Below are 27,482 nucleotides of genomic sequence, written 5' to 3'. Positions count from 1 at the left end.
AATCTGCAGACGTGATCAAGCTTCTGAAATTGGTAGATGAAATGAACGTAAATAATCTAGATTCAGGAACTGTTGTCAGTGCACAAAATATAAGATCTTAATTAACCTTTTATGGTCGGATTAAATTTAGAGATGGGTATCGTACTGGTCGGAATTAATTTCCATTGACAGAGCAGGAATACATAACACGCAAGTTTACGATGGATAAACAAGATTTAGTAATTCTTTTGTGAACTTTAGATATATCTTTATTCAATACACTAATCTAGTGATATGTCTTTGTATAAAAATTATGTTTTATAATTCTCCTTCGTGTGATATTTTTCTTCGATCCCATCGAAAAATTAGTTTTTGATTGTTGCTGATCTGTGCACGTAACGTCTCTCCAAGTAGTAAATTCGTTTATACAGTCAAAAGTCATTAATTCGGACACCCATAATTCGGAATGATCTATAATCCGGACCTCAAAACTAAAAACTTTCTGCGCATGCGCCGCGTTGACACATGCGCATAGGCGTTTACGCGTGCGCATAAGACCTTTTACGACTGCGCATATGAGTGTGCGCAAGTGCAGAATACGTTTTTGTGTGCGCGTTTTATGTATAATGGACGTATAAGCTAAAATTATCTAATTATCTATTTCAGTTAATGTTGATGATTGCGTTGTTCCTTAATTTTCGAATTGGATTCGGCTTATTATTTTTTGCAGACTGTAAGAGCAATTTTATAAAAGTAAGCTTAAACTTTCGATTATATCAAATAGAATTTCCGATATATATTTGTTAATATGTAAAGGATCTAAAGCGAAAGTATGCTTTGAAATCCGAAATCCGTTTATCAATTTCACGCTGCTCGGCGGGGAGAACGCCGCCGCGGGCGCGTAATGAATTGGAAGTTGATCTGTCAGCACTATCCTTATCTTCAGCGCAGATGTTTTTATTTTATTTGGCTTATAATTCCTTACCAAATGTAGTATTTCATCTCGATATGCTCCGTCTTTGATATGATTTAAAACAAGTTCTTCGTCATTCCCATTCGCTTCCGATAGCGAAGAAAAGTGACAGAGGTTATTGAAAACGAAAAAATTTCGATTGACAAATTAGTCGGTGTTCTTGACACAGCAATTATAGGACTTGAACAGTGGAACTTTGTAACTGAACAAGAAATTATGTCTGTTTAATAGAATTAAAGAGAAAGTATTATCACATGAAACGAAGCAAAACTTAAACAAGTTACATTGAAAGAAATGTTTAATAAAGTAAACAAATAAATATTAAGCTTTTTCTTTTTGCAAATTTTGATATCCTTTAGATCATAATTGTTCTTTATTTCATAAATTACGGTTTCATATTTTTAATTTTAGAATTTCTGCATGCCATCTTACAAGATTTAAACTGATGATCTATAATCTGGAAAAATCGATAATCTGGAATCGCCGAAGTCCCGACGAGTCCGGATTAATGACTTTTGACTGTATTACTATTCTCATTTTCATCATTTTCTTCTGTTTCACTGTCGCTGGATATTGTTAACTGCCTTACTTGTCGCTTCACAGGAACTTTGTCACTATCAGAGTAACTGTAATCATTATCACTTTCTCTATCAGAGTCAGTATTCAAGAGGCCAAAGTAAAACTCTTCATCGCTATTGTCAGTTTCACCGAATGCTTCTTGTGGTAACTTTCTTTTTGCCATTTTGGGGAATTATTTTGGAATATTTTAAGAAGAGAGAATGTCTAATTACTGTTAAATACAATTTATAAAATATTCTTTGGAATTCTACAAGGTATCGTCGAACGTTGTCGATTTCATTATGTCCAAAAGATGACTGACTCGCCATTGCATCTTGCATGGCGAGCGCTGGGTCACAACTTTTGTTCAAATTAGATTACGTTATCTCCAATCGATGGAGCACTGTATTGGTTCGTGAATAGGTTCTTTAGGCATTGAGGTTCGTATAGGAAAAGTGTAAACTGATACATTAATGCATGCAGTATACGATTCGTATAGTTCTTTGCTGTGGTGGCTGAGAGCAGACATGCGGCCGGAACGGTAAAAAGGCTGTGGTGGCCGAGAGCAGACATACGACCGGAACGGTAAAAAGGCTTTGATGGCTGAGAGTGGACATACGACCACAAAGGGTTAAATATTCATGTGCCCTTGCATACAGCAGTTTCTAAGATTATTGTCATTTGGCAAAGTATAGGATCTTTAATTTTGAACAAAGCTGGCAACTCATTGCAGTTAATTTCATAATTAAAACTGTAACTAATGCAGCTACAATTGCAGTTATAATATAATGTGATTTAGAATTACAATAAAACTGCAAATGCAGTTTAATTTTTAACTTAGCAGTAACTAAGTAATCACTACTTGTATTGAATAGTAGTAGATGATATCAGGTTTGAATTACAGTAAACTATCTAGATGTTTGGATATCTTCATGGTTTTCATTCTATGAATATAAACCAGTTTCCCTTAGAAAGTACGCCATGAAGTTATCCTTACTGTTATATGCTCTGTCATGCTGAATTAAACAAACAATCAACTTGTCCTTTGCTTAACAAATGTACACATATTTATTTTTATCTAAAATATTTCCTGCATAAGCAATTTGCTTGTAGCAAAACTTATTTTAACTATTTATTTCAAATATGCTTTGCACAGTACAAAGTCTGTAATTCGGACGTCCATAATCCGGAATGATCTATAATCCAGACCTCAAAGCTACGAACTTTATGCGCATGGGTAAACGCATAATGCGTTTACACATGCACGTTTAATGTATAATGGACGGTATAAGCTAGGCTAAAATTATCTAAGGCATTTCAGTTAATGTTCCAGATTGCGCTGTTCCTTAATCTTTTAATTAGATCCAGCTTATTATTTTTTGCAGACTGTTAGAACAATTTTATAAAAATTAAGCTTGAACTTTCGATCATGTCAAAAAAGAGTTTCCAATTCTAGAGCTGCCAAAGGATCTACAAAGCGAAAGCATGTTTCAATGTCCATTAAACAAAAAGTGGAATTACTACAAAAAATGGATGAAAGCCTATCCATCTCAAAATTATGCGAGAAGTATGGCATTGGAAAGTCCACTGTATATGACACAAGAAAAAAGAACTTTTTGAATTTTTTGTGGAAGCATCTTAAACAACTTACATTGAAAGAAATGTTTAATAAAGTAAACAAATAAATATTAAGCTTTTTTTTTTGTAAATTTTGATACCCTTTAGATCATAATTGTTCTTTATTTCATAAATTACGATTTCATATTTTGTATCATTTCTGCATGTCATTTTACCAGATTTAAATTGGTGATCTATAATCTGGATAAATGCTTAATCCGGAATCGCCAAAGTCCCGACGAGTCCGGATTACAAACTTTGTACTGTATTTAAAAAGGGCCTAATTCATAGTTAATACCCTTACTAGAATTTGTAGTTCACATATTATTTAAATATGATAATCTCGGATAGAAAAATGCCATTTTTCTGCTAGGAACTGTCATCTTCACAGACTTCTTAATAATATTTATTTATTTTTTCCTAAGGCTAAGAAAAATGGTTCCAGCAGGTGCATTCATTCATAAAAAATAATGTATTTTAAATATGTATTGAAAATATGGGTTATATTTAATGAAAACCTATTTCAAAGTTCTGCAATTACTATAAGTTAGTATCATAACTGTAAGTTGAACTTCACTCAATAATTATGCAAGATTGTCTCTAGAAAATAACCCTATTTTTCTGCCCGCAACTGTCATCTTCAGATACTTCTTTTAATAAGATTATACTTGTTTATTTTTATCTGAAACTTTGGAAACTAGTTCAGGCAAATACATCAACCAATAAAAAATAATATTGTTACAAATTTAGTATTTAAAAAGCTAATATTAGTTCAATTATAAATTAATTGATTTTAAAATCACGCGCTAGAATTTTCCAGTACTTTCTCGAAATCAAAAAGAGATATTTATTTATTTAATGCACGCGCTCTTGTATTTTCAATTTTCCGACTTAGCTTTCTTTTAATATTCGTCACGCGCTGCACTGCGCAAGAAATAAAACCAATTAATTTATAATTGAACTAATATTAGCTTTTTAAATACTAAATTCGTAACACTGCCCCCTTCCCAAGGACTGCACGTCCCGGGCAGTACAATCCCTGGACAGGAAGCTAAATTTACAACTGTGGCATAAATGCAACTGAGGCATAAACATTACATTACAATATCAAACAATATAAACAATAAATGCAATAACTAACTTGAACAAATCAAATGCTATCAAATACTAAATACAAAACAAATACTAAATATAAATCAAATACTAAATACAAATCAAATACTAAATGCAAATCAAATACTAAATACAAATCAAATCAAATACACATTTATAAACAAAAAGGTCTTATACTATTTACAATTATTTACATTATGTACTATGGCCATAGTAATGTGCTAACCTGTCGTAATGAACAACTTTAGGTTTAGAGTTCGAAGACTTACGAATCCGAACCACGACGTCATTCAGCCTGTTTAGGATTGTGTACGGGCCATCCCAAGGTGACTGTAATTTCGGACAAAGTCCTTTCCGTCGAGTCGGATTCCACAGCCACACCTTGTCTCCTTCGTGGAATTGATGTTCAGTAGCTCTTGTGTCGTATCGGGTCTTCATCTTCTCCGTCGCCAAGTTGACTCGCTCTCGTGCAAAGTTGTGCATCACTTCAAACCAGGCCTGGAGATCTTGAATATATTCCTCAGACGATGAAGGAGCATCCGGAGGGCAGCCAAACAATAGATCACAAGGCAGACGAAGATCACGACCGAAGAGCATTTGTGATGGAGAATAGCCGGTAGTGTCGTGGACAGCACTGCGGTAAGCCAGTAAAAAGAGTGGTAATTCCTTGTCCCAGTCCTGTTGGTTTCTGGAAACCACTAATGAGAGGTTATTAAGGATGGTTCGATTGAACCTCTCTACCATGCCGTCCGACTGGGGATGCAATGGCGTCGTTTGAGTTTTGTCAATGCCGAGTAGTTTGCATAGTTCTTTGATTACTGCCGAGGTAAAATTCCTTCCCTGATCGGAATGTAACTGAAGAGGCACTCCGAACCTGGAAATCCAGTGCTGTATCATTACCTCAGCTACTGTGACAGCCTCTTGATCAGGAACAGGGTACGCTTCAGGCCACTTGGTGAAGTAATCAATGACAACGAGTATGTATTTGTTGCCATTAGCAGTTCGTGGCAGAGGTCCTAAGATGTCAAAGGCGAAACGTTCAAAAGGCGCCCCTACGTTGTAACGTTGCAGCTTGCCTCGGCTGCGTCTCTTCGGTCCTTTCCGACCTACACAGGCATCGCAGGATCGGCACCACTTTTGCACGTCATCCTTTGCATTATTCCAGTAAAAGCGCTCACGAACTCTCTGTAAGGTCTTCATTATTCCAAAGTGACCTCCCGTAGGGCTGTTATGTAGTTCTTTAAGGACATCAGGAATGTGGGATCTTGGAAGTATCAGCTGCCATCGGAACGTCTTCCCATCATCCGATTCAAATTTCCGGTATAAGACGCCGTTTCGAATGTGAAGTGAATCCCAGAGTGCCCAATACTGTTTGGTTGTAGGACTACAGATAGAAATGTCCTGCCAGGTAGGTTTTCTGGTTGATGAATCCATTAAATCAATTATCGGTTTAATGTCGCGGTCTTCCAGCTGGTCTTTCCTGACTTCATCATCACTCCACGGTTCTCGATCAGCCGATGTCGATGTTGTAATTTGTCTTGCGACCGGAGTCAGCAGCTCGTATTTCGCTTCCACCCTGGAACAATATCGGCAGCTTTCTTGGCAAGATCTTCTAGACAGGGCGTCGGCGTTTCCGTGTGATGATCCCTTACGATGACGGATAGTGATGTCATATTCTTGGAGTCTCTGTATCCACCTGGCTATTTGACCCTCAGGATTCTTGAAATTTAAAAGCCAGGTCAATGATGCATGATCGGTGCGGAGCAGGAATTTTCTGCCATATAGATAGTGATGGAACTGTTCTACAGCTTTGTCTATGGCGAGCAACTCTTTCCTGGTGACACAATAATTCCTCTCCGGTTTAGACAGGCACTTGCTCCAGTAGGCCACTACACGTTCTTGGCCGTCTATTTCTTGGGACAAAACACCACCGACACTTTCATTGCTCACGTCGGTGTCAAGAATAAATGGTCGGTCGAGCTGAGGATACGTCAGGATTGGAGCAGATGTTAAAGCCTCCTTTAAGTTGTTAAATGCATCCTCGCATTCTTTTGTCCACAAGAATCTTTGCTTGCTCTCTGTCAGCTTGTGAAGGGTTCTTGCGATGGAAGAAAAGTCCTTCACGAATCTCCTATAGTAGGTGCAAAGCCCTAGGAAGCTTCTGAGCTGATGGACATTTTCAGGACGTTTCCAGGATTTAACCGCTGATACCTTTTCAGGATCTGTGCGCACACCTTCTGCAGAGATGACATGTCCCAGGTAAGTCACTTCCTTTCGGAACAATTTGCATTTAGCGGGACTCAGCTTCAGATTGGCTTCTTTCAGTTTCTGAAGCACCTTCCTAAGATTTTCTAAATGTTCTTCAAAACTCTTTCCGACGATGATGATGTCGTCCAGGTATATCAGGCAGGCTTCGTAGGAAAGACCTTTCAAAACAGTCTCCATAAGACGTTCGAATGTTGCCGGCGCATTACACAGTCCAAACGGCATCACCTTGAATTGCCAAAGCCCTTGTCCCGTAGTAAATGCCGTCTTTTCTCGGTCTTCAGGCTGTATTTCTACCTGCCAATACCCACTCTTTAAATCAAGTGTTGAGAACCACTTGCTTCCAGAAAGAGTGTCTAGAATGTCGTCAATTCTAGGAAGAGGGTAACTGTCTTTCTTCGTAACCTCATTCAACCGGCGATAGTCAACGCAAAATCTTGTTGAGCCGTCTTTCTTTCTGACGAGAACGATGGGAGATGCCCATGGACTCGCTGAAGGCTCGATGACATCGCCTTCTTCCATATCTTTCAACAGTGTTCGCACCTCTTCCTGTTTAGCAAACGGTAGACGTCTTGGATGTTGCTTGATCGGGGGATGATCGCCGGTATCTATTCTATGTTGTGTCAAACTAGTTCGACCCACGTCAGAAGACGAGCAGGAGAAAACAACTTGAAGATCTTTGATGACGCGATCGGCAGCATTCTTCTCTTCATCGTTCAATTGCGCATTCTGCAATAACTCCGATGTAATGCTCTCTGATGAGGACACGGATTCTTGGATATTGCTCTTTCTTTCAACGCTGGTTACTGGAGTACATGCTGCAACCACGTCGCCTTTCTTAATAACTCTCGCCTTCTCAGTTACATTGGCAACTCTCACCGGGATAACCATTCTTGATAGGTCGACGAGTGTTGAGGCTACTAGTACTCCTTTCGGGCTATTACAGTTATTGGGATATTCTATGATGCCGTAGCGGAAATCTCTGTTTTCGGCTATAGATCCAGGGAGTAAAATTTCTGTTCTTGCCGGTATTGTGATATTGTCTTGTGCTATGATTCTGTGGACAGATTTAACTTCTTCATTATTAATTCCAAATAACATTATGTCCTCAGACGCAGAATGCAATTCGTTATTTTTAAAGTCCAAGGAAAAATTGTATTTCCTTAGAAAGTCCAATCCGAGTATGCAAGAATCAGTGATCTCTGCTACATATGCCGTGTGATGGTAAGCGGCACTTCCAAACGTGATGTTAACATTTACTTTCCCATTGATGTCGATCTTCTCACCAGTCACAGTCTGTAGGGTAACGCAGGGCGGCGTCCAGATAAGTTTGCTTTCCAGTTGTTGAGCCAAATCTTTTCGGATGATGGTAACGTTGGCTCCTGTGTCTATCGTCATATTGCAGGGGACTCCGTTAATATGTCCTATTATGAAAAGTCCATTACTGCCGCCTCTCACTGCAGAAATCTGAAGCGCTTTAAACTGGGGCTTTTCATTATCTGGCAACCTCCGCCCCGCGAGATGGCCACTAATTAGTTTCCCTGCTGCTTGTTAGAAGCGGTCTTAACATCCTCACCCGGGGCACCATCATTGGTGGATTTGAATCAATATCAATGTTGTGGTTGCAATTATCTTTTTGAATCAGAGGCTCATTTTCAAGTTCATATATGTACTGGGCATGCAAAACAAGGACAAGTGGTTCATCCCACTTCTGACACCATAATTAGTTTCCCTGCTGCTTGTTAGAAGCGGTCTTAACATCCGTACCCTGGGCTGTTCTTCGGTTTCTTGCATGTGTCCATGTGTGTTGTCCGCTATGGGCGGCAATTAAAGCGCTGTTACTAACCTGCTGTAAACACTGTGACGCGTGAGGTACCGCGGGATGGCCATTAATTAGTTTCCCTGCTGCTTGTTAGAAGCGGTCTTAACATCCGTACCCTGGGGTATTCTGCAGTTTCGTCGTATGTGTCCTTCAGCACTGCAGTTCCAGCACTTAACGGTCAGTTTCTTCTCACCAATATTCCGTCTCAAGGCGTTCAGTTGTCTAGTTAAATCGTCTAGACGAGCGGTGACTTGATCCCCTGGCTCCTGGACTTGAGCAGCTCTGACTGGGTGGCGGTCTCGACGAGTGGCTTGCTGGGCTGCCTCGAATTTCATGGCGTACACTAGAGCGCTTTTTAAATCTTTTACATCCGCCATTCGTAGAGCTTTTTGTATTTCAGTATCCCGGATGCCATCGATGAAATATTGCAGGGACAGGATTTCCCTTGTTTCTGTCGGGCACTCCGAAAAGGCGTGATGTGACAGCCTTTCAACATCCGTGGCGAGCTCCTGAAGTGATTCAGTGGGCTTCTGTTGACGGGATTTTAATTGAAGCCTGCTGTAGTCTTTTAAACATTTCTCGCCAAAGCGCAGCTCCAAAGCGCCGGACAGAGCTTCGAAATCTAACCTTTTGTTTTCGGGAAGAGTCTGAAGGATATCCGCTGCGTCGGCTCTTAAAGAAGCGGCGAGATGACAGGCCTTAGCTTGGGAATCCCATCCATTCGCATCCGCAACGATAGAAAACTGGGTCTTGTACACTTGCCAGGATGTCTTCTCATCATATGTGGATAGCTTCAGAAATGGACGAGCAGGCATCGGTAAGAATTTAAAATCATCATTCTTGCTCCCTGCCGTCGCTACGAATTTCTTTAACGTTTCCATTTCTTTGGCAACTGCAGAAACTCTCTCATCAATTTGTTGTTCGACTTGGTGTTGGACGGCACAAACTCTTCCTTCAATTCGTTCCTCCACAGCCGAAACTCTCCCTTCTATATGTTCTTTTACAGAAGAAACTTTTTTTCTATTTCTTCTTTCACCGAAGAAACTCTTTCTTCAATTTGATCTTTTACGAAAGAAACTTTTTCTTCAATTTGTCCAACTTTATTTTCAACTGTGTCAATTCTGCCTTCCATAGCTTCAAATTTATTTTCTATTATGCAGGTAATTTCTCTTTTCATTTCTTCTTGACATGCTTCAATCTTTTCTTGACCAGCTTGAACGGCTTTCATTTCGTCCTTAACGGATTCCTGGCCCAATTTCATTTCTTCCTTAACGGATTCCTGGCCCAATTTCATTTCTTCCTTAACGGATTTGACGGCCCCTTCCATCTTTTCTTGGAAAGCAGCAAATGCAGTCATCATTTGCCTGAATTGTTCTTCCATTGCTCTTGTTATTGGCATTCAAACCCCACTCCTGACACCAAAAATTGTTGCGTGCGTATGGGTTCGTTATGAAATGAACGCACAAGTCCGATGAAAAAAAATGAACAAAAATTTATTATTATCACAACAAAAATGCTTAAATTTTCTCAAATTATCACGCAGTATTACAATATCTCACAGTAGTTTTCTTTTAACTACTCAAATGTCCAATAGAACGTAATTCAAAACAGCTAAAGAACGCTAATCCACGAATTCGCTACAATCAACAACATTAGTTTTTTTAAACAACAACAAACTAAGCAACGACTACAAACTGAGATGTTTTCCTCCTTTTATAAGATTTTAAAATCATGCGCTAGAATTTTCCAGTACTTTCTCGAAATCAAAAAGAGATATTTATTTATTTAATGCACGCGCTCTTGCATTTTCAATTTTCCGGCTTAGCTTTCTTTTAATATTCGTCACGCGCTGCACTGCGCGAGAAATAAAACCAATTAATTTATAATTGAACTAATATTAGCTTTTTAAATACTAAATTCGTAACACTATGATATGTTTTACATATTTATTGAAAATATGAGTTATATTTTAATAAAGGCCTGTTTCATAGTTTAATATCATTACTCAAGTTGGAGTTCACTTAATAATTATGCAGGATGGTTTTTGGATGCAATATAAGCCAATTTTTTTTGCATTCAACATCTACCAGTGCTCAAGCAGTAAGATTGTTAGCATTATTATTTTGATCCTAGCTTAAAGTTTGCCAAACAGGCTCATTGATAATAGCCCTTTTTGAGGTTTTCTCCACTGTAATATGAAAATCAGCCAGTTTTCCTTAGAAAGTCCTCCACAGAAGTATTTCTCTCCTTAGACAGACAGCCTTTGAGTACTTTGCCATAATCCATATAATCTAACCTTCTGCTGGAACAGTCATCTACAGACACTTAAAAACTATGCTTGTTTATTTCTATCTGAAGCTCTGGGAAATAGATCATGTATGCAATTACTTGAAAGTAAATAATGATTATAATATTAATTTATTAAAAATATGTGTTGTATTCAATAATAAATTAATCTGCACTCAATACCATTATGGAAATTCTAGTACACACAGCAATTAAGTAAGATGATAATGGATCACTGTCATGTTTCTATCAGCTAAGCGAGAAAAATGGAATAAATGAAAAGATTAAATAAAGGTTTCATAATTTATTTCCTATGTAAAATATGAAAAAGATGAGTTCCCTTAACAAATCTCCCATAAAGGCTTCTCATTCCATAGGCATACAGTCTTTGTTTGCTTTCCCTTAATCAAATCCATATATCTGTTGGTAAATATCATTAATACACATATTTGTTTAATAAAGCACATTTAATTCTACATGAAACAGCCAAAATTAGTTCCTGTAAATACATCCCACTTTAACTATATATCATTTACAAATTTACTGAAAATATATGTAGTATTTAACAAAGGATTAATTTATAACTTATGCTGATATTATGAGCTGCTATACATGCAGAAATTAAGCAGGATGATTATAGATGGAACATAATAATAAATTCCTTATGTGTGATTATTGCTTTGTATTATTTAACACCTCAGTATTCAAAATGGTGATATATGGTCATTTAATGAAATGTTCAATTATGATCTTGATTCCACTAAGCTATGTAACAAAAATTATTAGGAACAAGTTACTTTCCTTCATACATAATTCTAATTACCTACTGCAATTACAATTACAGTGCAATTGTAATTAACATTATATTTGGTTGTAACAAAAGTTTTCCACCAAAAAACATTCTTAATAAAGTTAGAAGAAAAATCATGAAAGCAATATCTTTAGTGCGAGTAGTAATCGCCACCCAAGTCTATGATTTCGTGTCAACGTTTTGGTAGTTTTTCAAAGCTTTCAGTGCTAGAAACTTGGTGACTGCGAGTCCAAAAATTGATCAACTTCATTTTGGAAGCCCCGCGCAGAATGGAAGATAACATCAGCAAGATATAGCTGCAGGTGTAGAAAAAGGTAGAAGTCCAAAGGAGCGATGTAGGGGCTATATGGTGGGTGTGGCAAAAGATCCCATTCGAGCCCATACAGAGTTCAGCCGGTGAATGCAGATACATGTGGTCTTGCATTACTTTGATGGAACATTACCTTTTTGCACCAAAACTCAGTTTGACATTTTTCTTTGAGAGCAGCATCAACACAAACTAGCATCTCGTTGTACACCTTACTGTTGAGGGTTTTACCTTTTTCCAGCTATTCTTTGTGGATAATACCACAGCAATCTCACCAGATACAAAGCATGATCTTTTTGTTAGTCAAACTGTGCTTTGTGATGTTGCAGATGGGTTCACCGGTCGCAGACCAATCCCCTTTTCAGCCTATGTTGTTGAAGTAAATCCACTTTTTCTTCACAAGTAATGATCTGGTCCAGAATTTTGTCCTTGTGTTGACATTCGAGGAGATTAGTGCAGGCCCAAACATGTTTATCCTTATCTGCTTGCATCAGCTCAGGTGGCACCCAGCGATTGAACTTGTATGTCAAGTTTATGCAATGCATAGTGCAACTAATGGACATGGCACAAACGTTTAACTCCTCAGCAAGCTCTTGAGTGTTTGCACACTGAACTTCTTCGACAAGTTCTTGCAAGCAGGCCTCATCAATATCAGTAGGGCGGTCAGAGCACTCTGCTTCTTGAATGTTATAGTCCTTGTTTTTGACTTTCGATATCAAACCTTCACAGTGTCATATTTTTTTACAAAATGCCAAAAATTGTTTGACAAAATATGATTAAACATGCAAATGCGAACACTTTGCATGGATGATATTTGAGGTGTCAGGAAACTTTTGTTAAAAACCCAATATAATTGCAATTACATTGTAATTATAATTAGATTATACAATTACAATGTGATTTCAATTGCACTGTAATTGTAATTAGGGTTCAGAATTACAAGATAATTGCAATTACAATGTAATGGTAACTGTAACTGCATTTTGTCCAACTCTGGCTTCAAGGACAACTTTAGGGTTTATGTCCAATCCTGTTTAAATCCATAACTGAAGATATGGTTAAGAGAATTATGAATATAATGATAAAAATAGGCTCTTCTATTTAAAGATGATTTTGTACTGAGGCCAAATAACAAAAACCAGGACTTCCTGAAACAGGTTTTTTAACAGTCATAATAGTCAAGAACAGGTAGAAACAATGGAACAGGTAGTCTTGCAAGACTGTAGAGATTATCTTAAAATTAAAAAAAAAAATTAATTAATGTTGGCAACCGACGTCGATTCCCCTAGCGCATGCGCATGATAAGCAAGTTCTCTGTTGCATAATACTTATACTTAGGCAGTTAGCCAAAGTCAATGGTGAGTAATGCATGTAAGAGAGAAGGGCTAAGCGCTGTGTAATATCATGTTTCTACTCTGCTGTTCAACGTCTTCGTAGTTTAAATAAATGTTTGTTATGTACATAGAAGACGTCATTTTATTCTTCATAGGTTATGGGCCCAGATTGCGCTTAACTGTGCAGAGCAACTACCATTGTTAAATTCTTTCGGCAAGCCAAGCTGCGTCGACTGAAATGAAAATGGCGACGACTAATACAGTGTCAATTGAAAAGCTAAACAAGGACAACTTTGACACGTGGAAGTTGCAAATGGAAGCAATACTGATTAAAAATGATCATTGGGACTATGTAACTGGGAAAATTCCGAAACCAGAACCTGGTGAAGAATTTGCTAAATGGAAAACTACTGACCAAAAGGCACGAGCGGATATAATCCTATCCATCTTACCCAGTGAACTTCCACAAGTAAAGAATTGTGTAATATCTCACGAACTGTGGCATAAATTGCATTCTATTTACGAATCGAAGGGACCAGCTAGAAAGGCCACAATTCTAAAAAAATTGCTTTTTACAAAAATGAGTGATTCTAAACAAATAACTGTTCATCTAAATGATTTTTTTATTCTTGTGGACAAACTGAAAGAAATGGAAATAAACAAATAAACAAAACGGATGATTTGCTTACAATATTGCTTTTATATAGCATACCGGACTCTTATGAAAGCTTTCGAATAGCAATCGAATCTCGTGATGAACTGCCTTCTCCAGAAATGCTGAAAATTAAACTGTTGGAAGAAGCTAACGCTCGCAAAAATAAAGATTCAACGTTTTCTGAACCACAACATGCGTGCTATTCAAAAGATCGGAAGTATACTCAACGACCGATTCCTAAACCGAAACCAGATAAATCTGCAAACCGAAGACAGTATCCAGTTAACTACAGATGCAACTTCTGCCATATCTATGGGCATAGAGCATCGGAATGTAGGAAGAAAAATAAAGAAACTAAAAGCAAATGCCTCAGTGAAACTGCGATGTCTGCAGAATATCAGAATTCCTTGGAGCAAGAAAAAGCCGTAGCATGCACTAATACTAATTCTAAAGCCATTTTTTGTCTGGATAGTGGTGCAACATCGCATATGTGTAACAGCAAGGAACTGTTTCAAGAAATTCACGAGGTAGGTGATACTTATGTTAAATTAGCTGCTGATAAAACTGTTAAAGCTATTGGAAAAGGAACTGTTAAATTTAAAGTTCGCATAGGTTCTAAAACTGAAAATATCAAACTCAAAAATGTATTGTGTGTACCTGATTTGAAAAATAATTTAATCTCAGTGTCTAAAGTAACTGAAAATAATCTTTCAGTAATTTTCAAAGAAAAATGTGCTCAAATAATTAATTCTAATAACGAAACAGTAATTTTAGCTAAACGCGAAAATGATCTTTATTTTGTCATGCCAATATTTGAATCTGTATCAATTGCTAAAGAAATAGATCAGTGGCATATAAGATTTGGCCATTTAAATGAAAATGATCTTAAAAAACTTCAAATAAATAACATGGTTAGAGGTCTTTCTTTTTCTCAAAATGACTCTCTTTCTACTTGTAAGGTATGCATTCAGGGTAAACAAACCGCAACCCCTCTTCCCAAAGAATCTGAATATAGAAGTACTGAATTGTTGAATCTAATTCATTCTGATTTGTGTGGTCCCATGAGAACTGAATCAATCGGTGGATCATTTTATTTCGCAACATTTATCGATGATAAATCTCGATATGTTCGTGTTTATTTTCTGAAATCTAAGGATGAGGTTAAAGAGGCTTTCAAAAATTTTTAAGCATCTTTTGAAAATAAACTTAACTCTAAAATCAGAATCCTGCGAACCGATAACGGGCTAGAATATTTAGGGAAAGACTTTAATAAATTTCTTAATGATGCGGGAATAAAACACGAAATGAGCACTCCTTACACGCCAGCCCAGAATGGCGTCGCCGAAAGATTAAATCGCACTTTAGTTTCAATGGCGCGATGTTTGTTATTGCAATCCAATCTGCCTCAGAAATTCTGGGCCGAAGCCGTCAATACGGCTGCTTACATTCGAAATCGCTGCCCAACGCGAGGTTTAAAACACGAAATAAAAACACCTTATGAAGTGATGTTTGGCAGAGTACCTGCTGTCTCTCACTTCAGAACCTTTGGCCAAAAAGCATTTTCGCTAAATAAAAGGCCAGGAATAGGCAAATTTGATATTCGATCTAAAGAATGTATTTTTATTGGCTATTCTGATGAATCAAAAGCGTATAGACTTTGGGATACCGAGGCACGTAAAGTGATAATAAGCAGAGACGTAAAATTTATTAATGAGTTTGAAAACTGCTGTAGTTATGACTCAGAGCAAGAAATAAATCTGCCTTTCGCTCCGGAGGAAAAAATTATAAATAAAACATGTTGTGATGAATCATCACCTCTGGACGGTAGGGAGTCGCCACTTCACTCTGAAGCTGAAAAGGAAAGCGGAAGTGATTTAGATAGCGAATCAATGCTTCCTATCCTGATTAAAAGGGGGCCTGGTCGACCCAAGAAAATAAAAACAGGTTTGCCAGGAAGGCCTAAAAAGGAATATCATTATACAGTTGTAAATAAAAATGAACAAACTCAAAATGTTGTTGAGGAAAGCATTAATCCTACGGTGCAAGAAGCATTAAATGGACCATATGCTGAAAATTGGCATAATGCCATGCTGTTAGAATATAACTCGCTTGTTCAAGAAAAGGCTTGGGAATTAGTAAAAAGACCTGAAAACAAGAAAGTTATTGGTAGCAAATGGGTTCTTAAATTAAAATATAATCATGACGGCACTATCGAAAAATACAAAGCTAGGCTAGTTGCTAAAGGGTGCGCTCAAATCCCTGGTCTCGATTTCACTGAAAACTTTTCCCCTGTTGCTAGATTAAGTTCCATAAGAACAGTTTTAGCCTACGCAGTAGAACACAATCTCAAAGGTTACCAATTAGATTTTGTAATGGCCTATGTTAATGGAAATTTAGATGAAGAAATCTACATGGAAATTCCCGAAGGTTTTCGCGATGAAACTAATTCAGATAAAGTGTGTCTTTTAAACAGATCATTATACGGTCTTAAACAGTCAGGACGTCAGTGGTACAAAAAGTTGGATGAAAAATTGAAATCTATGAAATTTAAATCTCTTAATTCAGATAATTGTGTTTATATTAAAAAGACGCCTAACAGTGAAACTATTATAATCGTTTATGTAGACGATCTTATCGTTTTTACCGATTCTCAGCAAACGTATGTAAAACAACGCAGTGTAGCTCTATCTTCAACGGAGGCGGAATATATGGCTCTGTCTGAGGCCGCCAAAGAAACTGTCTACCTACGTCGTTTCCTGAAGGAGCTGGGTTACAACATAGAACACCCAACAACAATATACTGCGACAATCAAGGAGCTCAGAAAATTACAAAGAACTCTGTGTTTCACTCCCGTACAAAGCACATAGACATTCGCCATCATTTTGTGCGTGAAGTGTATGAACGCGGTGAATTAGATGTGAAGTACATACCTACCAGTGAAATGGGAGCTGATGTGTTTACCAAACCCGACTCCTGTTAAACATCAAAACTGTTGTACAATTGTAGGATTGAATACTGTTTAGTATGTATTTTGTTTTATTTTTCAGGAATAGGAGAATCAACGTCGAAAGGGGGTATGTTGGCAACCGACGTCGATTCCCCTAGCGCATGCGCATGATAAGCAAGTTCTCTGCTGCGTAATACTTATACTTAGTAGGCAGTTAGCCAAAGTCAATGGTGAGTAATGCATGTAAGAGAGAAGGGCTAAGCGCTGTGTAATATCATGTTTCTACTCTGCTGTTCAACGTCTTCGTAGTTTAAATAAATGTTTGTTATGTACATAGAAGACGTCATTTTATTCTTCAATTAATTTTATATTATGCCCCAAAAAGCATTTTTTAACATTTTGTGTTACCTTTATTTATTAAATATCATGTTCTTTACACCTAAATCATAAAATTCAATTCCACAGCAATATCACAAAATAATTAAAAAAGCATATCTTTAGAATTTCTGATACACAGTCTCATGCTCAAGATACAATTTTTTTTTTTTTTCCCTATACAGTTTTGCCATTGTTCACTTTGAAATCATTGAGTTTCTTAATAAAGAACTCATAAATGCTTTACAAAATATGAAATAGATTATAAAACAAATTCCAAATTTGGGCTTCTAGATGTCCATATTTGGGTGGAGACGTAAGTTATTCAAAATTTGATGGCTGTAAGTACCGTTGTTTAATCACAATGCGAGAAACATACATACATTTATGCAGATTCTTCATTATTTATTTTCTTTAAATATAATACAGGGCTCTAATATATCACTTTGAAATCACTGAGTTTCTTAATAAAGAACTCATAAATGCTTTACAAAATATGAAATAGATTATAAAACAAATTCCAAATTTGGGCTTCTAGATGTCCATATTTGGGTGGAGACGTAAGTTATTCAAAATTTGATGGCTGTGTACCGTTGTTTAATCACAATGCGAGAAACATACATACATTTATGCAGATTCTTCATTATTTAATTTCTTTAAATATAATACAGGGCTCTAATATTTGGTGGCAACAATTTAAAAAGTGATTCGCCATTTATAGCGAATCAACACAAAATGTGAAATTGAAATTAATAGCCCTTCTGGGCAAACTGCCCCTTTGGGCTAATTAAAAAGAATGGCAGGGGTCAAAAGGAATGTTTCACAGGATATTCTTAACACCCTTTTTTATTAGACTGGCACTAAATAGGAAGCTATCAAATCAGTTGTTTATTGTACACATACATCAGTGCAATTAACTACAACCTGGATGTGGTTTTTCTCATGAGCAAATTTTTCACTGACACAACTCAAAATGGCTACTCTTGTTACATTTAATACAATCTACCCTTCTACAGATTTTCTGTGTGTTTACATGGATGGTTCTATTATGCATTCCACTAAAATGCCAGATTCCTGAAAAGTTAATGTTTAACATAGATGATTAAAAAAAAGGAATTTACTTACATTGGTAGCCTTTTTGGACACTTTTTCCCCATTCAGGAATATTTTGCTAGCATAAAATTCTTTTTCAATTTGCCTAAAATGAAAAATAAATATGTTAAAATTTTAATTTATATTGTACAAGAAAATGCTACAAAAAACAAAATTTATATGATACTGCAAATTCCTTTTCTTTAACGGCAAGATGTATACATTCTGATAGTTTTAAAATCTGAAATTACACATTGAAGGCACCTTAGCATAAGAGCCCAAAAATAATAATAAATAAATGACATTTTTCGTTTTTTTTTTTTTTTTTTTTTTTTTAAATTTTTTTATGAACTAGCATACGTAAAATTAGGATGAGACTAACTCGTGATAACTGATTATTTGCCATCTAAATCAACATTTGAATCTACTTAAATCTTTCTCCCATTCTAAGAATTGAAATATAGAAAAAGAAATTTCCCCTTCACATCAGTTTTAAAATGATTTCTCTTCATGCAATATAACTAGATAATGTTTCATGCAATATAACTAGATAATGTTTCATGCGATATAACAATATAATTTTTCCTGCATAAGAAGTATGGTTTTAAAGTTTTGAAATAAAACTTAAACAACATATGCAAATTTTCTTTGTACATGAAGTTTCAACCTATTAAACTTCCTTTTCTAAGAAGCCTATTTCTGTTATATATTTACTCAAAAATAAAAGCTCCCTTATATCTTAGAATAAATTTTATGAAATAAAATATAGATGAAAATGCAGTTCTTGTTAAAATTCATTTATTTCTGATTTAAGAGAAAGACAAGTTACTTAATTCAATATAATATTTTACCACTGCACGGAAAGACAAATTAGAAAAAATTAATGATATATTATTATCTATTTACTTTCTAATGTAAAAATAACCAATTTAGTTGATGGAGGTCTAAACCGAAATTGCTCAACTAGATGAGGCAATTATACGAGGCAGCTATGCACTTTATATGTACAGTAATTATCTATATGGTTTATTTAGTATAACATATCTATATGGATTTATTTAGTTTACTTAGTGTAGTAAACAATGTAATTATTCTATATAGATGATAAATAAATTCATTAAATTAGTCAATTATAAGACACTGGCAAATATTAGTAAAAATTATAGCAAAAAAAGGAGGGCTTTGTTTTCAAATAAATATTGCATATCACGAAAAGGGATTTTTATGAAATTTCACTAGCTTAGATTAGATAGTTTATTATTAGATAAATATAAGGAATTATTTTTTCTTTGAAGATACAAAATCTTCTAAGTTTCAATCAACAGTACTTCTTTCTTATCATGCCCTTATTATTAAATGCACCAATTGCCTTTTTGTTATAAGGCAATTCCCATTCAAGCAACTGCACTAATGAAGCAAACCTGTTTAACAGTTCTAACACACAGTCACTTACATACTGGTGTGAAAAATTAAAAGAAGAACTGTAAAAGAAGTGCTTTGTCTTAATTATATTAAGTGACATCAAATGAGAGGTACTTAGTAGTTCAAGGTCAACATTATAACATAATCCAGTGGTATTCACAGAAATATGTAAATTTTTTTGTGTCCATTCTTTTGGCATATGTGGAAAGAGGCATAAAGGGGTGCTATGAGTCAAGTATTCTACAAGTAGTTGAATGTAATCTATATATGTAGAAGGTTGAACATGTTTTTGAAAAGGCATCTGACTGATTACAATAAATGCCATGTGAAGAATGGAAGCAGTAGAAACACAAATAGAGGTTTGTAAAGATATAAACATAACCAAGAATGTCATGTCAAGAATGGGAAATGGTTTGGTCCCAAATTATGTATGCAGTCAACTAGGTCAAGGTTGAAAATATGCCACAACATATTTTCAAGGATTGCTATTTTGTTATGATTGCTAAATGAAATAGAAAACTGATGTCAGCAAAGATTACAAAAAAGTTTCCTACAGCAACTATAACATGACTATACAGATATGCCATGAATGATGGGATTCATAAAAGAGGGCTGTATGCAAGAAAACCTATGATTTGTGTCCCACTAACTCAGGCTGTGAAATGTGCCCAACTACAGTGCAGAGATCATCTTGATTGGGATTGGAGTATTACAGATTGAAGCTGCCTTTACTGATGAGCCCTATTTTGTTTTTGATTTCAGATGTGTTACAATCTGGAGGGAGCAAAATGCACGCAAAAGCCTAAAAACATCTGTGAAAAGCACTGCTACACACACAGTGGAATCATGGTATGGAAAGGATAATTTTTAATAGCTGCACTGATCTACACATTTTTTACCAGTGCAACTATGAATGTTGAAATATGCAGAGATAAGGCACTTAAGTCAACTTGTTTGGAGGTGAAATTAGTAACAACTTCCTCCTAATGGATAATAAATGATCATCACTATCATGCTGACCAAAAAAACTGATTATCTTGAGGATAAAAGAATTCAGCAAGTAGAGTGGCTAACATGTTGTTTGGATTTAAATCGAATTAAACATGTATGGAATGCACTAGGATGCCAACTTGGATCATTATAGACCCTACTCTGCATTCAAGGGAGCTTCAAGATGCTATTCATCATGAATATATTTTGTTGTTGCTAGAACTTTTAGACAATCTAAAATAATGCATGTAAAAACTTACATTTCAATCAAGGAGGACTACATATCTTATCAAGTTTTTTTTACGAATCTCTAAAATACTATAACACCACCTTTTCCCTCCCCTTTTTACATCTGCTATGCTCTTATTTAAATTTATTGTTTGCAGAGACAGATAATTCTTCATTCTGTAGATTTGATAGGCGTAGTAAAATATATGTTTTTTTGCAATTTCCATGCTCTAATCAGTAAAATCTTTCAAGTTACATGAGTTTTTGTAGTTTTTCCTGCTAATGTAGTTTGCTCATCACTAGTAAAACTCTAATGCTGCACTCCATTATTAAGAAGACTTTATAAATACAAACAAAAACAAAATAGTAGAAAGAAACAAAATAGTAAAAATTGATGAGAGCCTTTAAGTGTTGAATATTTCCACTGCAGTGGCTGTTTGGTGGATTGTGTTGGGGGGGATGACAAATGTTTCATTGTTACAGAGTTTCAAACAGAAGTACAGGCCACAATTCCACAAGAATGATTGCCCCAACATTGACAGGAATTCCACCAACTTTCATGGTTTGATGATAGCCAACATATTACAATAAAGATAATTTATCATGCTAGGAAATCTAGAAGGCTTTGGAAAATATTCAAGAGACAAAATGGTCAGCATTGTACTGAATACGTAAAAGTGAAAAAAATGGAATTACCATTCTCACGTAAGATGTCAGTTTGGGACATGGTCATCATGGAGGGGGGCAATGTAAGATTCCACACACTGTGTCATAATTTGCACAACGTTATCAAGCAGCTGTTGGGTAAGTTCTCTGTTAGTGATTGATGAGGGTGACCTTGTTTACTTGGAGGGCACTGTCGACCAGTAAGACTCCTCTCCAAAGCAACCCAAACATTTTCAGTAAGATTCAGGTCTAGAGAACATGCTACCCATACAAAGTGTTGAATACCCTTGCTCTTTAGATACTCCTGGACAGCAACTATTTGATGACATATTGCACTGTTCTCCATGAAAAAATTTATCATCAACAGCACTAGGAACACACAAACATGAAGCAGCAGAACAACATCATTAATCTATCATGACCAGTCTTTGTCCCAGCTGTAACCACATATAAGAGCGTGCAGCCATTGATGCAGGTGTATAGTCCTCTTTGACTAGCTACAGTTTTTCGGAAGATTAACTTGCCAGTAGCAGCAAGTAACTGATTTGCTACTTCAATGGCTGTGCTGTGCTGCTTCTTTCTATTGATAGCACTATGTACCTATCTTCTGCAGGCACAGCACTGCAAACATGACCTCCCTCGTGACGTTTGCTACACATTCCATTTGTTTGAAACAATTTCCTAAGTCTTGAAACAATACTATGGTTTACAATGAACCTCCTAGCAACATCTGTTATTTTTCCTCCTCCTTCAGTGTTGTCAATAATATCACCATGCATAAAATCATCTAAGTTATGTCAGGAAGACATATTGAAAATTGCAAATTCATCAATTCATTCTTTCCTGTTAAATTTTCCTTCTGAACAACAAAGGTCAATGCACGTCAATCCTTTAGCTCTTTTAACAGCACATCACATAACAAACAACTCTGCCAATTCAAAACTTTGCATATACTTAACATGTCTTACTGTATGCTGCACTTATGCTATTTTTCACATTTTCCTGCCTTCCATTTTGTAGTTGCTATTGCTGCTATCCATCCTTAGTAATTGTCCACCAATGTATACATACATATGTAACCGTACGATTTGGGGAAATGAATTGGCAATGTTATTTGCATTGTAATAACTCGGATAGGCTTTACTGCATAGTTAGAAAGATAACATTCAAAGACAGACATAGCCACTAATTCCACATACAGTCAAAAGTCGTTAATTCGGACACCCATAATCCAGAATGATCTATAATCCGGACCTCAAAACTACAAACTTTCTGCACATGCGTCGCTTTGACGCATAGGCATTTACGTGTGCATGTAAGACCTTTACAGCTGCAAATATGTGTGTGCACCTGCGCATAATACGTTTATGCACACGTGTTTAATGTATAACGGACGGTATAAGCTAAGCTAAAATGATCTAATTAAGTTAATGTTTCAGATTGCGTTGTTCCTTAATCTTCGAATTAGATCCGGCTTATTATTTTTTGAAGACTATTAGAGCAATTTTATAAAAGTAAGCTTGAACTTTCGATTATGTCAAATAGAATTTCCGATATATACTTACTAATATGTAAAGGATCTACAAAGCGAAAGTATGTTTCAAAGTCCATTAAACAAAAAGTGGAATTGCTGCAAAAAATGGATAAAGGCATAATCCTTTGTTTATCTAACCATTCCGAAATCTGTTTATCAATTTCACGCTGCTCTGCGGCCAGTGAGGGAGGGGAGGAACACCGTGGCGCACAATGAATTGGAAGTTGATCTGTCAGCACTATCCTTATCTTCAGGGCAGATGTTTTTATTTTATTTGGCTTATAATTCCTTACTAAATGTAGTATTTCATCTTGATGTACTCTGTCTTTGATATGATTTAAATCAAGTTCCTTGTCATTATAATTCGCTTCCGATAGTGAAGAAAGTGACACACAGGTTATTGAAAACAAAAAAAAATTCAATTGACAGATTACTCGGTATTCTCGACACAGCAATTACAGGACTGGAACAGTGGAACTTTGTAACTAAACAAGAAATTATGTCTGTGTAATAGAATTTAAGAGAAACTATTATCACATGAAATGAAGCAACTTAAACAACTTACATTGAAAGAAATGTTTAATAAAGTAAACAAATAAATATTACGCTTTTTCTTTTAGTAAATTTTGATACCCTTAAGATCATAATTGTTCTTTATTTCATAAATTACGGTTTCATATTTTTAATTTTGTAATTTCTGCATGCCATCTTACCAGATTTAAACTGATGATCTATAATATGGAATCGCTGAAGTCCCGATGAGTCCGGATTAACGACTTTTGACTGCATAAATGGTTGATCTTTACAATATGGTAACTGGTAGTTTGGCGACATTTTGGAGGCGATAAAGGTTACTACCTGGGACTTTGGTAATAATGTGAGCAGTACTCAGTTCCGATTACGCATTATTTTGCGTGAGGGAAATGAGAGATCATGGGATATGTCATGTGATATTAATGGACGAATTACGGTTCTTTAATCGGAAAAGGGAGGAAATCGGGAAAAAATGTGGAAATTTTGTATTTAGCTTTATTCTGTGTTGTGTGAAACAGTGTTGTGTAATTTTTGGATCCCATGGCCCTAACTAAAGTGATTCGAAATGGGTATTTAGGCATTGTGATAAAGAGAAGTTTGCTTTTTATTTAGCGGAGGAAGTATGGAGGAAAAATTTGCAGAAAAAATCTTTCAATAATTTTATTGAATGAATTAGAAAAGTGTATCCGCCACGTAATCAAGATTCTGAAGAAGATTAGGTAAGTTAGTATTTTTAATTATTTGAGGATATTATTTTTATGCATTGTTCTAAATGTAAGGTGGAAAGGAATTTGGTATTATTGGGAAAATTGTTATTAGCAATGATTTAGTTTAAAGTAATTAGGATTGTAAGGTAATTTTTATTAATTTAATGTATGTGTTCACTTATATTTTAAGTAGTGTTTTTGAATTTAATTATATTTTAATGAAATGATAGTTATTTTGTGAATTTTATGTTTGTAGGAATTTGGTATACGTTTAAGTTGAAATAAACGTGCATGGAAATAATTGAAATATTTGATACTAAGTATTTGTAATGCTTGCGGTATGAATTCGTTGGTGACGTGTATAATGTAATAGATGATTTAGAGGTAAAAGTTTTTGGATATTTTATTTATTTTATATGTGGAAATGTTCATATTTGGAAAGGGTAAATACTTTTTCGCGATCATGTAATTTCATATATGTTCTTTTTACCGGGTTTAAAGATTGAGAAAATTGTCATGTATTTTCGTGAAATTTTTCTAATTTATGAAAAAAAAGCAGTGTACATGGATATAGTGAAGAGTGTGCGCAATGCCATTTTTGTGCAATTCTTGGATGTTTTTTTAAGTAAAAATAAGTCGGCGTGTACATGGTTCATGTGTATGTGTTATTTTAAAACACGCGTAAGGTGTATGGTATTGTGCACTTTTTCCCAATTTTGGAGTGAATATTTGTCATGATTAAGCAGTTTTGTTTGATAAAATTTCTAGCATAAGTGTAATTCGGCTAGTAGATTGTTGGAAGAAGTGTTCAGTAGATAAGAAGAAAAGAAACATGTCTTTACTTCGTGAAGACAAAATGGCGGCGGGGAAAAAAAAATGGAGGGTTGCTGTAGGAGAGTTGGTTGCCAAATTTTCGCCAAAAAATCGTCAAGTTACCATAATGTAAAGATCAACCGCATAATTTTATTCCTTGATAATTAATTTCTAGGACACTTATTCTTTTGCACTGCCCATCATCACTGTGGGTGGCCTATGCCCTTCACAATTTTATACAAATTATATTTTTAAAACAATGGACAATAGCTAGTAGAGGCTAAGTGATTTGTCAGTGAGCATATTAGCATCTTAATGTCAGGAGAGCTAGAAGCAAATATGTGCTACTACCAATATGGTAGCTACTTAGAAAACATTTCGGTTTAAGTTGCTTATTCAGAGAAAGTTTCAGTTCTTAAAATTTTTGAGTTCAAATTCTGAATTAGCTATGTCATCAGCATTAGAATCAGCTGCAACAGACTGACGATGGTTCTCTGCAGTATAACTTGGAGAGACTTTACTGCATAGTTTGAAAGATGGAGAGACTGGTAGTCAGACATGGCTGAATTGAATATAATTTTTATTACTGGACAAGAGCTAATCATTAAAACCATATATTTCATCCCACATGATCATGGGCACAATACGTACTCCACATTTTTATATAGAGTATCATATTTTAGATAATGGCATAATTACAGCACAACAAAGCAAAGGGAGAAGTAACGTCTTGACTGCAAGAGAGTTGAAGCAAAAATGCGAAATTGTCCAATATGGAGGCTCACCAAGGAGAAGGTTTTGGTTTAGGTTACAAAGGTTTCAGTTCTCAAAATTTTGAGTTCAGGTTCTGAATTAGCTATGTCATCAGCATTATGCAAATCATGAAAGATGCATTGATCTAGAAATGATGCAGTCTAAAAACATTACTACCATTTTTAGAATAGAGAGAGGGAATTAAGGACTATTGCTAATTTAAATTATAATTTTGATTTATATATTTTTTATCTTACATATACATGTGTAATCAGATCACTGGAGAAGTAGCTGTTAAAAAAAGATGTTTATCGATGACATGGTAAAAATGACAGGTCCTCATAACCAAAATCAGGGTGAATATTCGGATTATGGTAACTCGGCAAAACATTGGCGACAAATCCTGCTACAGCAAGCTGCTAGTTTTTTTTTTTTTTTTTTTTTTGGACACAATTTTGTTTTCACAAAGTAAATGCATGTTTTTTTTTTTTTTTTTTTACTCAACATTTTTTCCAATAATCTGCTAGCCGAATTACGCTTATGCTAGAACTTTTTAAGAAACAAAAGTGCTTAATCATGACGAAGATTAGGTGAGAAATTGGGAGAAAGTGCAGAAACGCCCACTGCTTGCCGCGTTTTTAAGAATTGCATATACACGGTATCCATGTACACGTCAACCTATTTTCACTTAAAAAAAATCCCAGAATTGCACAAAAATGGCATTGCACACACTCTTGACTTTATCCATGTACACATCGACCTATTTTCACTTAAAAAGTCAAAGAAAATTGACAAAAATCCAATTCTTGGTTGATCTTTACAATATGGTAACTGGTAGTTTGGCGACACTTTGGAGGCGATAAAGGTTACTACCTGGGACTTTGGTAATAATGTGAGCAGTACTCAGTTCCGATTACGCATTATTTTGTGTGGGGAAAATGAGAGATCATGGGATATGTCATGTGATATTAATGGACGAATTACGGTTCTTTAATCGGAAAAGGGGGGAATTTGGACAAGTATCTGTGGATGTATATTATTTTGTATTAAGCTTCATTGTGTGTTGTGTGAAGTAGGGTTGAATAATTTTGGGATTGTATGGCGCTGTTTAAAGTGAATTGTAGATGAGATAAAGAGAATTTTTTTTTTTTATGAAATTCTATCAAATTCGGAAAAAAAATCGTTCAGTAATTTTATTGAATCCATAATAAAAGTGTATCCACCATGTAAGGAAGATTAGGTTAGTTAGACTTTGTTAAGAATGTGAGTAGTATTCAGTTCTGATTACGCATTATTTTGTGTGAGGGAAATGAGAGATCATGGGATATGTTATATGATATTAATGGACGAATTACTGTTCTTTAATCGGGAAAAAATCTGGCAATTTTGTATTTGGCTTTATTCTGTGTTGTGTGAAATAGTGTTTGTGAATTTTTGGATCCCATGGCCGTAACTAAAGTGAATTCGAAATGGGTATTTAGTGGTATTGAAAAGGATAGTAATAAATGTTTTTTAAGGTTGTGCGAGAGAGAAATAAAGATGTTTTATTATGTTATTTATTTTACCTGGTATCTTGCTTTGAAAGATAAGTATGATTTTAAAGATTCTGAAACAGAAGTAAGAAAAGTGTATCCGCCACGTAATCAAGATTCTGAAGAAGATTAGATAAGTTAGTATTTTTAATTATTTCAGGATATTAT

The 27,482-nt window shown here is 35.5% G+C and overlaps 1 protein-coding gene across 1 annotated transcript in view; it reads right to left on the bottom strand.

Annotated features, from left to right (window-relative positions):
* LOC118184417 (uncharacterized) overlaps positions 1-27,482 on the bottom strand; it is a 43,706-nt gene that overhangs the window by 13,162 nt on the left and 3,062 nt on the right. Inside the window, exon 3 of the mRNA XM_085822604.1 lies at positions 18,169-18,241. Coding sequence (XP_085678730.1) covers positions 18,169-18,241 — 73 coding nt within the window. The remainder of the gene's footprint in view (positions 1-18,168; positions 18,242-27,482) is intronic.

This window comes from Stegodyphus dumicola, chromosome 8, assembly GCF_044657685.1.
Source record: "Stegodyphus dumicola isolate Sdum_Otavi_A_Nest chromosome 8, ASM4465768v1".
NCBI lineage: Eukaryota > Metazoa > Arthropoda > Arachnida > Araneae > Eresidae > Stegodyphus > Stegodyphus dumicola.
Note: the sequence above shows the minus strand (reverse complement) of the source record. Positions and strands in the feature narration are given on the sequence as shown.